Here is a 12687-nt window from a genome sequence, read left to right on the forward strand (position 1 = left end):
AAAGAAAACAAACAAAAAAAAAAAAAAAAAATCGAATTTTTAATGAAATGTGATCCCTGGAGTCCCATGAATTGATAGCCAGATAATAATAAATATTAGTTTCGTGTAACAGTTTTGAAAAATAAACGGTTTCTGAGTAATCCACCTAAAGGGTAGGTCGAATTTGTTAAAGATAGGAACGAATGATTTTCCAAAATGAAAAATAAAAAAGAAAGATGAAATGATTGTGAAGGATGTTGCATATGAGATTTGCAGGTGTTAATTATTTAATGTAGTTACATCATTTAAAATATCTTTGCTGGTAGGCAATATATTAGGATTTAACGTAGGCATCAACATCATTTATTAGCCCTTCTTCGAAGGGCTAATGGATGGTGACCGAACCATGGCATGTTTTTATAAATGGTTGTTATTATTACGTCCATAAGAGTTAGAGAAACATTCAAGAAAGTGTCACTCCCCACCCCCCCTTCAAACAATCCTTAACACGCTTAAAAACATTAATAGATAAGTATTAGCATGCTGGTATCGTAAATCAGAATTAAGAAAAAAAGATTGCACTTAATTTGTAGGTGTTGAAATCAAACATATATTTTTCAACTAGAATTCTGTAATCGCGCTCCTTCTTCAGCCATTTTCTGTTCACTGCTGGACGAAGGCCTCTCCCAAATTCTCAATTCAGTCCTATCTTGAGCTTTTCTATGCCACTGAGTTGCAGCTATCCCTTTAATCTCATCCTCTGGCAGTCTCCTTGATTTTCCTGTAGCTCTTTCCATCTCTGGGATACCATTCAGATATTAAGTTTGTCCACTTTTGAGTGTTACTTAATGCAATATGACCTGCCTGTTCCATTTGGATCTTTTAATGGCTGTATAATGTCTATCACCCTATCCAAGAATTTCGCATTCTATCTAGAATGGTAATATCGAGTAATGATCTTTCCATTTTCCTCTGGGTAATTCTCAACTGTTGGTCAATTTTTTTTTTTAGTAAAAGTCCACGTTTCACTTTCATATGTCATGACCAGAAGTACATGATTGTCGAATATTTCTTTCAAGGCAAATCGAGATGTTTCCTTTGAGTGCTTTCCGGTGTTTTCCAAAGGCTATCTAACCACGTATAATTCTACACGTAATTTCTACGTCACAGCTTCGTTCTACTGTGATGTTTTGTCTGACGTAAACATGGGAGGTTGCCATAGCAATTTCCTGGTATTTAAATTTATATTGGCTTTCTAGTGATTATTTTATTTCCACTAGGAGGAGTTTGTTTTGGAGCCTCCGTAGCTCAGTCGTTATAGACGAAACCCTTTTTCGGAAAGACCTGGAGTTCGATTTCCGTCAGTGACGTGAAGATCATTTATCTGGTCTCTTGCGATGAAATTTGAGTTAGCCGGTCTTATACGAAGATAGGGTTTTTTTGCACTTGGAATTCCACTCTGGTTTTTCGTCCCCCAAAGCAAGCCGGTCCTTGAACACACGCATCTACAGACGCATCAGGAAGCACAGGGCCAATCACCTTATCCTATATATATATATATATCCCACACACGAGAGGTACAAGAACCTATAGCACATCAGTGCCGTGTGTGAGGTACAGATAAAGGTTGAGAAAGAAGAGAATCTATATCAACTATATTAATATTTAGTGTGATAGACGAACGTGTCTTTTATGCAAAGTTTTTCATAGCGCGGTAGCTTTGGTGTTTTCTACTGATATAAAGTTCTTTTATTTTTTAATATGAATTCTACCAAGGAAACTTTTGAGTGAGTGATACAATGGGAAATAACCTGAAAGCAATTCTCTAGACTAATCTGGTGGATTTTCAAGCCACTTGTCTCAACAAGCAGAGTGGTGTTTCACAATGGGAGATAAAAATTATCCACCATTTCATGGACCTATTTCGATATTATTTCACGTTCCCATCCCAGTGAACGCTCCGCAGTTTGAAATTATATTTCAAAGGTGATTTATGTGAAGAGGTTGCAGGAACAAATGGATTTCAGATATTTTGTGGTTAAGTGCTAACAAACCAGAATTAAATAATACAACCGCGCAAAATTTTTCAGCTAGTCATTTTAAAAGTACATCACAGAATTAGTGGTCATCCCAAACCAGGGATGCGATTCCGGAGAACGTAAAAGAAAAAAACAAACAAGTGTCCAGTGACATGAAATGCGAATTGAATAACTAACAACCACGGATGGACAATCTCCACTAACAATTTTAATCCGTCTCATATATATCAATAAATTGGTTTAAAACTTGAATAAAATCAGACCGATTATCAAAATTGGCATTCATAACAATTAATTGTTCGTTATCCCCAGTTAAGTTATAATTTCTAACCCACTGTAGGCCGACACTTGTAAGCAATTTGGTCTGTCATCTCTGGAACCCAAGATTTGTTTTTGTAATATCCCAAATCCACTGACGTGTATATTTTTGAAACATAATAGCAAATTGATTTGGAGTTAAAAGAATCCAATGCACGCGTTAATACACTTTTATTGGAATAGCTTTATATATGGGTGATAGCACTTTCTGAATGTTGACTTGGTGTAATCTAGATGCCTAATAAAAATGTAAATACAACATCAGTTCCATTCTTTATTTAGCTTTATTGAAATATGTAGTTGAACAATTAGTAAGTAAACCTCATGTTCACTATGAATACTTGCTTGTAATAATAGTCACACAATGACAGACAATAGTCAGAACTATTGTTAGGTACATTGGTAAACATTACTTGCAAAGGGAGTATACGTGATATAAACTTCAATGAAAAAAAAAAAATGGTCCCATGTTACTACTGATAACACGGCACTTGAGATATGTATACATACATATACATATATGTGTATATATAAACAGCGACCAAATGTAGTCGAGATGCCATTTCTACAAGAAATTTTAGTAAGAAAAGAAATCATCACAGTTTAAATAGTTTCCTGAGCAGTCTTCTTACAGATGAAAAAACGAAATAAAAAAATCCTTCAGACACTATTTCCTGACGAGTTCCGTTGCATTCTTCTACTTATATATGGCGTAGCAAACAACATTAATCCACTGACCGCTATCATGGTTCCAGCTACATAAAATCCAGGGTCATACGATCCTGTTCCGTCGTAGAGCCAACCTAGAATACAAAGAAACGAAAAGATTTCTAAATTGGCGTATTTGTATTTTTCAAGAATAACTAATAGTGCACAGTAATTTAAAAATAAATTAAACTTTTTTGCAGATTATTTTAATCAGGAGGGGTTGTCTAAGTAATAATGAGCAGTATTAGTTATAAAACCAATGTTTTAATCATATCTAACATTCTGGATGGCGAGATGTAATGGATTTCGCCGGATCCAGTTCTGATGGAATTAAGGGGAAAGATCGAGAACCTTTTATAATGAAAATATTTATTTTGAATTTTATTATACTCCATTCAAGAATGTGCGAGCAAAACTAATCTAAGATGGTATGGTCACTTAAACAAAATGGGAGAGAAAAGGTTAGTAAAACAGTGATTTGATGCCAAGAGTGCAGGAAAAGATACAGAAGTCCAAGATCTAGTTGGATGATTCAGGAAGATTGACTTAAAAAACCGAAAAGCTAGATGAGACAATATTGGCAGGCTGACAAGTAATAGACTAATTTAGAGGAAAATTAATGAGCCTGCGTAACTCAGTCGGTATAGACGAAGCCCTTTGGTCGGAAACATCTGAGTTCGATTCCCGTCCGTGAAGTGAAGTGAGGAACCTTTATCTGGTCATTCTCGCGGAAAAGTGAGTTAGCCGGTCTCATACGAGGGCTTTCCGGGTGAAAAAACCCGGAAAATCGGGTTTTTTCATGCCTCAGAACAGACAAATCGGCTCTTCGAACACGCATCTATAGACATAGAACACTCAGGAATAAGGATTGACCGATCTATTCTGTGGGATTTCCGGTTTCGAATCGTAACGGGCTATTAGGCCTAATACGTAAAGGAAGAAGAAGAAAGGAAAATCACAGTGGCCTGCGCACCTCTTGAAGGTATATATCAGAAAATTAACAATGATGATAATATAGTATTTACTTCTTTTGAATATAGAATTCATGTCACCGAATTAGAGATTGCAAAATGTAGCAGGTCGCTTCATTATGACTTTATATAAGCCTTTACCCTAAGTTTTAATTATAATCCATTTATGTATTCCAATACAACGTTATATGAAAAGACGTAAATGTATTTCAATCTTATGCTTACATAAAGAGTGATTATAAAGTCCTTGTGCAACTTCAAAAACTTTGGATGTACAAAACAGCATGCGAAAGCTGAATTCTTACAGTTTTACAGCTCGAATTTTAAACCTTCAACATAACCACCATCTTTCATGAGATATCGCAAACAGCTTTTTCAACTAATTGAATTCCCTAGTTTATGCTCGGTGATTTCGTGAATTACTTTTGCGGTTTTATCCCATAAAAATTGACCGGTGGGTCAAATCAGGTGAACGAAGTGGCCAAGCAATTGGTCCACCTCTAACGATCCAACTGTATTGAAAGATGCAATTCAAAAATCGTCACACATGGGAAGCTCAGTGCCAGGCTGCGCCATCTTGCTGAAAATAAGTAATACGGTCAGTGGTGAGCTATGGAAATTTAAACAAAGGGCTCGCATCGTCGAGCAAAAAAGGCCTAACTTATCCCTTATAATACTTATATTGCGACTTTGTAGAGCTTCTGAGATATGATGTGATAATTCCTGGGATATCAATCATTAATGCTAGATCTTTTAAAAATTCCAAATTGGGAAGTCGGTTTAAAAAGTCCTTATATTTATCGTTCGATGCAAAATGCTTGCATAAAGCTGGGTAATTTCTCTACAAAGCAAGAGCCGTTCGTAAACTGCAAGCTGCCCATCGTGGTCCAAATACACAGCCGATCTTTAAAATTTCGATACCAAGGTCTTTTGCAATCGTATTTAATTCTCGTTGATTTTTTGGTGATTGATGATAAAAAGCATATAATTTATCCATAAATATTCAAAATGATTTACAGTATTTCTTTAATGTTTTTTATCGAATCATCTGATGCTAATTGTAAACGATGAGCGCAATGGCAAATCACAACGTTGGGAAATTTTTGTAGAAGTTTGATTGCAACACCTGATTTGTTTCCTAATATTACACTAGTTCCATCAGAACAAAATGCAATGAAATGATTTTTTATATAGTTATCAGAAAATCCATATGAATTTAAAGTAGCAATTATAGTAGCATGTATACATTGCACGGTGGTATTTTCTACTTCTACAAGATTATTAAACAAGAAGAACAAGGGACTCCCAAATTTGAGAAAAATTTAACAAAGGACTCGCACAAGACCCTTATAGCTCACCTGAATACGGTGCTATCTAAAAAATTCAACCGTTGTAGTTTGAGGAAGAGGAAATTTTGCTATACTATAAGTTACCATTCATTGTTATTTCTCCAAAAATGAAGGGGCCGATAATGCATGGCTTTCTGAGGGCATATCACACATTGATTTTTGGAAAATCTTTTATCTTGTTTCTCTTTTCTTCAAACGCAGCATTTGTAGCGGTTGACGTTAACCAATAATGTGGAAAGCTGCCACATCAGAAAACGTCAACACGTCTAAAATCTCACGGGAATTGGCAATTTTTGACATTAGTGTTGACCGAAATTCAGTCTCACATGATAGTCTTTTTCCTGTAACATTCGAACCATCCCAATCTTGTATGCATCTTTTTATGCAGTTCTGCTTTCAAAAATTTCCGCACTGTTGATGGCAAAATGTTTAGCTGAGCAGATGTACACCGCATCGATTTTCGTAGACTCCTTTCAAATGCTTCCTGATCTATAGTACAGCCTCCTCGCTTGACTGGTGACCTAGTTTTTCCAAACTTTTTCATCCAGTTGTTAAGTGAATTCCTAGACTTCATTTCTAGAAGCCATATTACACACAGTTAACCCTTTCTCCCACCATTTTCAATAGATTAAAGGTCTGGAAATAAAATTCACAAAAAGACAACATTGATATGTCAACACTGTAAGAATTAAGTTTTTATATGCTATTTACTATTTATTTCTATCATGTGTAATTTCGTAGAGGGCGCTCTAGAAAGTCAATTATTACAGTCGTCTGCTGTCAATGTGCCATGTTAGCAGTTTTTCGATTATAAAGTTGTAGTTAAAAATGTCAGCGCTCTATCAAGTTGTAACAGTAAATGTAAGTAGCCTTTGGTATCTGTTTTGCCCTACCATTTGCTATTTGAACACGTTTGCAATTTCTGACTAAATTTTCAATAAATCGTGTGGTTGACTTACGTCACGTTCTGGAATATAATTTCTGTGATTGCAATATTGTCCGAGTTACACGCTCGCATATTTCTGGATCTGGAATATGTAAATAATACAACAAAAATAAGTAAAATAATAAATGCTTTAGCTCTAGGTTTACAACCTTTCGTGGGTGAGAAATATTAAAAAAAAAAAAATTGCACTAGTCATAAAAACTGCAGTAAATTTAAGAATATGTCTGGTAAGTAAAATTTCATATATTATTAGTAGTAGTAGCGTTTCCAACAATTCAAGAAAATTACTATGCTAAATTTTTATAAAATTTAGTATCGTCAGTATAAATTTTCCTGCGTTCGATTCTCGTCGCTGACGTCCTTATAAGGACTGGCTTAAAGGGGCGAAGCAAGAATGCTTTTCATCTTCCCCGTTATCTGTAGAGGACAGTGTAGGGATACGGTGTTATTGAGCTATTAAAGCTCTGATCATAGCAGGAGAGTAACAGCAATAGCCGAGCCTCAGTTAGAACTTCATTGGCTACAGCATTGCCATCCATTACCCTCCAAGGGTATTAATCACCGCATCTCACGGTCGATTAATTCCAACTGCTAAGGATCTTTTTCAGATATAGCCAAGTTAGCCGGTCTTGGGCGTGGGTTGCGCAGTTTTTCTCCCCAGTTTATCTGGAGGCTTTCCTCCCGCAAAGCAGGCAAACCGGTCTTAAGAGCACAACGCTTCACAGACAATTACACATGGTTGAGCGTGGTGGTGGTGGTGGTGGGGGGGGGTAATGACCCCACCTCGTAGTGAGTTCTGAAACCCAAAAATGGGAGGCGAACCTACATGGGGCTGTAGTGCCGAAGAATAAGATTGCAATAGTGGTTGTCAATATAACTGAAATCTTACTAGTGAATAAGTTTATGTGGAAGTTGGTAATTATATTTATATTTGGTATAGATATTGTCAGCTGTAATAAAATAGAATAGTTAGCTTAATATCAAGACCTGTTATTAACCTAATTTTAAATCTAATATCATATCCGTATTTAAAATCAGAACAATTTCGCTTACAGTAATATAATTTTTGACAAGATACTAAAACAGATTCATACTTCCTTGCTTCATTATTTCGGCCTTCGATTTATGATTTGTTTGAATGATAAAGCTTTGCAAGATAATCTGGTAAAACAAGACTGTTCTGTTAGCAACAGAAGAGCCATGGCAATTCGGAAAAACAAGCTTGGCAGTCTATAAATGCCTGATAGATTTATTATGGTCTTTTGGTATCATGAAAGATGAATTTCGTCGCTTCGCTTATTGGAAGCCTGGGCGTGTTTGATAAAGTTCCATGTTTGGTCTTGAGTAGGGTTTCTGGAATATGTAAAAAAATACAACAAAAATAAGTGAAATAATAAATGCTTTATCCCGCGCACAGTACTGATGTGCTCTAGGTTTACAGCCTTTCGTGGGTGAGAAACATTAAAAAAAATTGCACTAGTCATAAAAATTGCAGTAAATTTAAGAATATGTCTGATAAGTAAAAGTTCATATATTGATTATTTTTAGTAGCGTTTCTAGCAATTCAAGAAAATGACGATACTAAATTTTTATAAATAATAAAGGCCAAATCTTTATGAAATTGGAAGAACGACGTCACATGTGCCTTTCGATTTTGGAAAATGGCGTTTGTTCAATTCTCGTCATAATAGGGTGAATTTTACATACGCTAGTTACTTGAAGATTGTTTAGTCGGCCTTGTGCGGAGGTAACAGTTCTTTTTTCTTTTCTTTTCTTTCTTTATCTCTTCCGAAAATTTGAGTTTTTCATTTCGCAAAAGTTAAATGAGTGAAACAAGCCCTAAGTAATTTTGTAATTCTTCAATAACACTAAATTATCATGTCATAAATTATCTAAATAATCAGATTTGATCGATGATTTACCTGTAATTGGAGGACCCAAAAAGCAAGCAACACCTTCAAACACAAGTAGCAGTCCAAATCCATTCGTTAGTTTATCCAGACCAAGTAAATCCACAAGAATAACAGATGTGAGGCTTACATACGCACCTGGTATTGTGAAAAAGAAATACAATTTTAAAAAAATAATAATAAATAATAAATAAATAAATAAAAAAAATATATATATATATAGCATTATATAAGAAGTAAAGCTAAAATATGAAATCGAATGTCTTAAATTGCACTCCTTAATCAAAATTAAATTTACAATTCCGTTATATTAAATCATTTAGATTTAACTCAAGCGATATAGAGATTATGAGATAATAGTTCTTTTCTAACTCACTGATTAAAATGCGGTTATCGGATCAGGGAATGCCAAACACAAACAGTTGGCAGATTATATTCTTTACTCTGGTGTACACACATCAACCGTTAAATTTTTTTTTTTCTTCTCTTCATTTTCACCATTTCAACTTTCTGGCATACCAGATTTAAGTTTTGTGTATCATTGAAGTGATTTTATACCTCAGTGCTTAAATCTGTGTGTCTCCTGTCGTATCATCGGAAGTGCGAGGAAACAAAACCTACCGATTCTATGTATTTGAGCTAAACGTTTTGCGTACTCTCTTTGGGATAAGTACTTAGTGATTTAGGAACTAGAGTATATGAAATTAAACTTTGAACGCTGATATCCACTATGCTGTACAGCAAAGGTTCCTGGTTAAATTATATTGCACATGTTTTTAAATTTAAAAAAAAATCATGTACGGAATATACAGTCTTACCATAAATACAGTTACAACTTCAGCACGCCCACAGAATTGCGCGAGCCTGATTCCGTTAGTGGCACTGTGGGCAGCCAACATTTGCGTGTTTTTCAGTAGAGAGAGTCTAGCTGTATAGGTTAACATACATTGGGGAGATTATGAGAACTGTGTAGCTATAATAGCACTTCACAAGGTTGGAATGCAACCACCTGCTATTTTCAACCCGCTAAAAACACTCGGGATCAGCGGGTGTGTTATTGGACTACTAATATATTGATATTAGTAGTCCAATAACATTAGGACGCAACAGCTTGTGAGGGCTGTGAAGGCCTCCACCGTAATCCTGTAAAAATGCAGAAAGTGATGTTGCAAGAGATGAACCTTTCGCAGAGAAAGATGTCACGTGTACTAGCTGATGACCTAGGGACGAAAGCCTATCGTCGTTCTACTGGACAGTTCTTAACACCACAACTTATGCGGCAGAGGGTGATAAAATCAAAGGCACTTCTCCGGGGGTATGCGAACAGCAGACACAGAGATATCCTCTTCACAGATGAAAAGATTTTCACCATTACGAGAAAGAGGTCAAAATCTCCGTCAAAGTGTATCAAGACACCGTGCTGGAACCTGTGGTAAGGTCCATGAACAGCACCTTGTTTCACGGTAAGCAGGGGACCTTCCAACACGACTCCTGTATACAAAGCGAGGACCACACAACAGTGATTAGAGGCGAATGTGCTCGATCACATATCACCATGTGATTGTCCGTCTGGAAGTTTTTTATTCGATGTTATTATAGAAAACATAAAAAATCTTTAAATTATGTGTGCATGTAAATAACACAGTGTGCCATAACCCGATTCCTTAAACATTTTGTTTTCTTCCATCGACTAAGTTTCAGAGGTTGTCGGATTTCCCCCCCCCCCAAACGATTTTTTTTTTTTTTTTTTGTAAAGCAAAGAGAAGAAACAATTGATAGCCATATTTTGCCTTCTCCAGTTTTTGAGAGAATTAACTAATTTACTTAATTAACCAAATGAACATGAACAAGAGAGGAGGTGGAGATGTGAAAAATTACATATTGAAAGCCTCATGACTTAAGTATGAAGCATTCTTCAATGAGCCAAAGGATGTAAAAATGTATGGCATAAAATATAGGAGTGTCAGCCCAGACTATGAACGCCCACGCCTGAACGTAATAAAGGCTTACACTCTTCTTTTTACGAAAAAAAAAAAAAAACATTATTTTTTTAAAGAATCGTAATGTTAATAATGTTCTCTTAAACTAGAATGTGGAAAATTGTAATTCACAGATTAAAAAACATACCTGCTGTGGCTCCAAATGTAGCTGCATACATCATCATCAACACATAGCTGGTGGAAAAACAACTCAAGGCTGTGGCCAGACCGCTAATTGTTAGGCTAATATTGTACAGCCATAATCTATTGATCCACGGTTTGTCAGACAAGTAGCCTAGAATAACCCTTCCTACAGTATTAGAGATACCGATGACAGACAGTACATAGCTGCTACTTTGTTCGTCACCGATCTTCATCTCGGTGACGCGGTCTTTGGTATAGACGTATGGTACATTAAAGCCAATATTGGTGAGAAAGTTGGAGAAGCCAAACAGTAGAAAAACAAGATTCTTCAGCAACGAGAAATCCATCATTTCCAACAATGCTTCGGATATTTCTTTGGGGCAGAACCGAATCCTCTTCTTCTTCAGAGTCACATCGCTCTTCTGCGATCGCGTAGATGACACCAGATGGGTCTTGTACAGCTCAGGATTGGAACGAAACTCAGGCAGGTTGCAGACACTTCCACTATAGAAGATGTCTTTTTGCAGCATCAATCCCACGCGTCCCGCGCTGTGATGACGTCGACAGGCCACTTCCAGAATGTGACAGTCTGAAAGTTCGTGTGCAATAGCGTCCTCATGGAGGACAGGTAGAGACATGTCATCCTTGGTGCCTTCAAGCAATATTCCATTGCCTAGTCGGCGGACAGATGACATCGTGATGAAGTCTGATTTAGGCCTGGGTAAAGGCACGAGACACTTGGACGGCCGCAAGGTGATATCGCCTTGACTACTATACTGGCGTAAAGGAAGGTTGCCGTTTGAAAAGCACTTCCTATGTGTCTCCTCGACGGCGTCGTCCGTCTTTCTACTAATGCAAGGTGTCTCTTCTTCTCGTACACTGGCCGAATCAAGAACAATAGTCTGCGGAGGTTTTGACTGCTCCAGCGGCCTAAAAAGGGCGCCAAAAACGGCGCAATTTAACACTAATCCAGAAATAATGAGCATTGCTCCTTTCCAGCCATAAGTATCTACTAACCACTCCGTTAAGGGTGCCATTACAAAAGTGCCGATCCCGGATCCACAGACTGCAATTCCTGTTGCAAACGCTCGCCGTTTCTCGAAGTAGCAAGTGACGCAGACAATAGCTGGCAAATACATTAATCCAAAACCAGCACCTGTAAGGAGAACAAACAAACCAAAAATTAATTAATTACATAATTTAAGAAAAAAAAAAATCACGATAATAACTTCTATTAATAAAAACAGTCACAGAATTTGACATTGCTTTACATTCTTTTTTTTAAGAGTCTGAACAACTTAAAATTAAAGAAATGTAAACTTCAAATATATTTGGAGGTCCTCTACCGATGGGCATCTTTTACCGTCTCAGATCACCAGAAACCCAACCCAAAAGACATTTTGGGATGGGCTTACAGATCTAGGTGAATTTCATTTCCTAGACTGTATTTTATTTATTTATTACATGACATATTTGACATGAAAATCTTTTTCTGATGAAGACTAGAATTTCAATTTTTAAATTGAAACTCAGAACTCTACCGACAGATTCATAACATTCCAGACAGTAATGTCATTTTAGGACTAGAATCACAAGAATGCAGAGTTATCTGCCTTATCGTTCTGTTTCGTCTATTGGTGGCAGCTAGAAAGAGAGAGACAGTGGTAATCTTTTGGCGAATAATGAAGGTGGAGACCGACCTCCAAAAAGGACTAGTACCATATATGCCCTTTTGGGAATGAAAAAGAGTGGAGGATTTATTTATTTTTACTTTCTATGTTAATGAAAATCTGTAGGTTAAGAATTCAAAAATGCATAGTTTGTTCAAGGAAAAATTAATTACGTTATATATATATATATATATATATATATATATATATATATATATATAATTAATTAATTAAATTACAGGTACTCACCTGTGCAGAAACCAACAGACACAAACAAATAAGGGACATTTGGAGCCGGGAGACTGAGCAAAAGCCCTGTTGACGCCAGTAATGCGCCTACAATGGTAACTGTACGACAGCCATATTTATTAGTCAGACCACTGGCAAATGGACCTAAAGAATGAGGGGAAAAAATAAATAAATTGGCACGAAATGTGAAACAGTTCATAGAAAATGAGATATTTGCTTTAAATGAATAGTGACATTCATATACTAACTAATGTAAAATTTTCAGCAAAGCTTAGAATGTTATTCTAATTCATTTCTAGAAATTTCTGTTCCTATTGCTGATACCATAAAATAAAAAAAAATAACAAAAACAGAATTTAATTGAAAGATAAATATCAGAACCATCTGTCGATTCCATTTTAATCAAATTATCCAGTATTCAGCTT

The 12687-nt window shown here is 36.1% G+C and overlaps 1 protein-coding gene across 3 annotated transcripts in view; it reads right to left on the minus strand.

Annotated features, from left to right (window-relative positions):
• Positions 1–2597: 2597 nt before the first annotated feature.
• The window catches only part of LOC150093204 (monocarboxylate transporter 9-like), a 66484-nt gene continuing 56394 nt past the window's right edge, over positions 2598–12687 (minus strand). For all 3 annotated transcript variants that reach the window (XM_090413289.1, XM_090413291.1, XM_090413290.1), the window contains 4 exons: positions 12263–12406; positions 10348–11499; positions 8233–8358; positions 2598–3139 (listed from right to left, as the gene is read on the minus strand). In XM_090413289.1, coding sequence (XP_090269415.1) covers positions 2997–3139; positions 8233–8358; positions 10348–11499; positions 12263–12406 — 1565 coding nt within the window. In that variant the 3' untranslated portion in view covers positions 2598–2996. The remainder of the gene's footprint in view (positions 3140–8232; positions 8359–10347; positions 11500–12262; positions 12407–12687) is intronic.

The sequence above is a fragment of the Typopeltis vanoorti genome, chromosome 24 (assembly GCF_054136105.1).
Source record: "Typopeltis vanoorti isolate ZY-2024b chromosome 24, IOZ_Tvanoo_1.0, whole genome shotgun sequence".
In the NCBI taxonomy this organism is placed as follows: domain Eukaryota; kingdom Metazoa; phylum Arthropoda; class Arachnida; order Uropygi; family Thelyphonidae; genus Typopeltis; species Typopeltis vanoorti.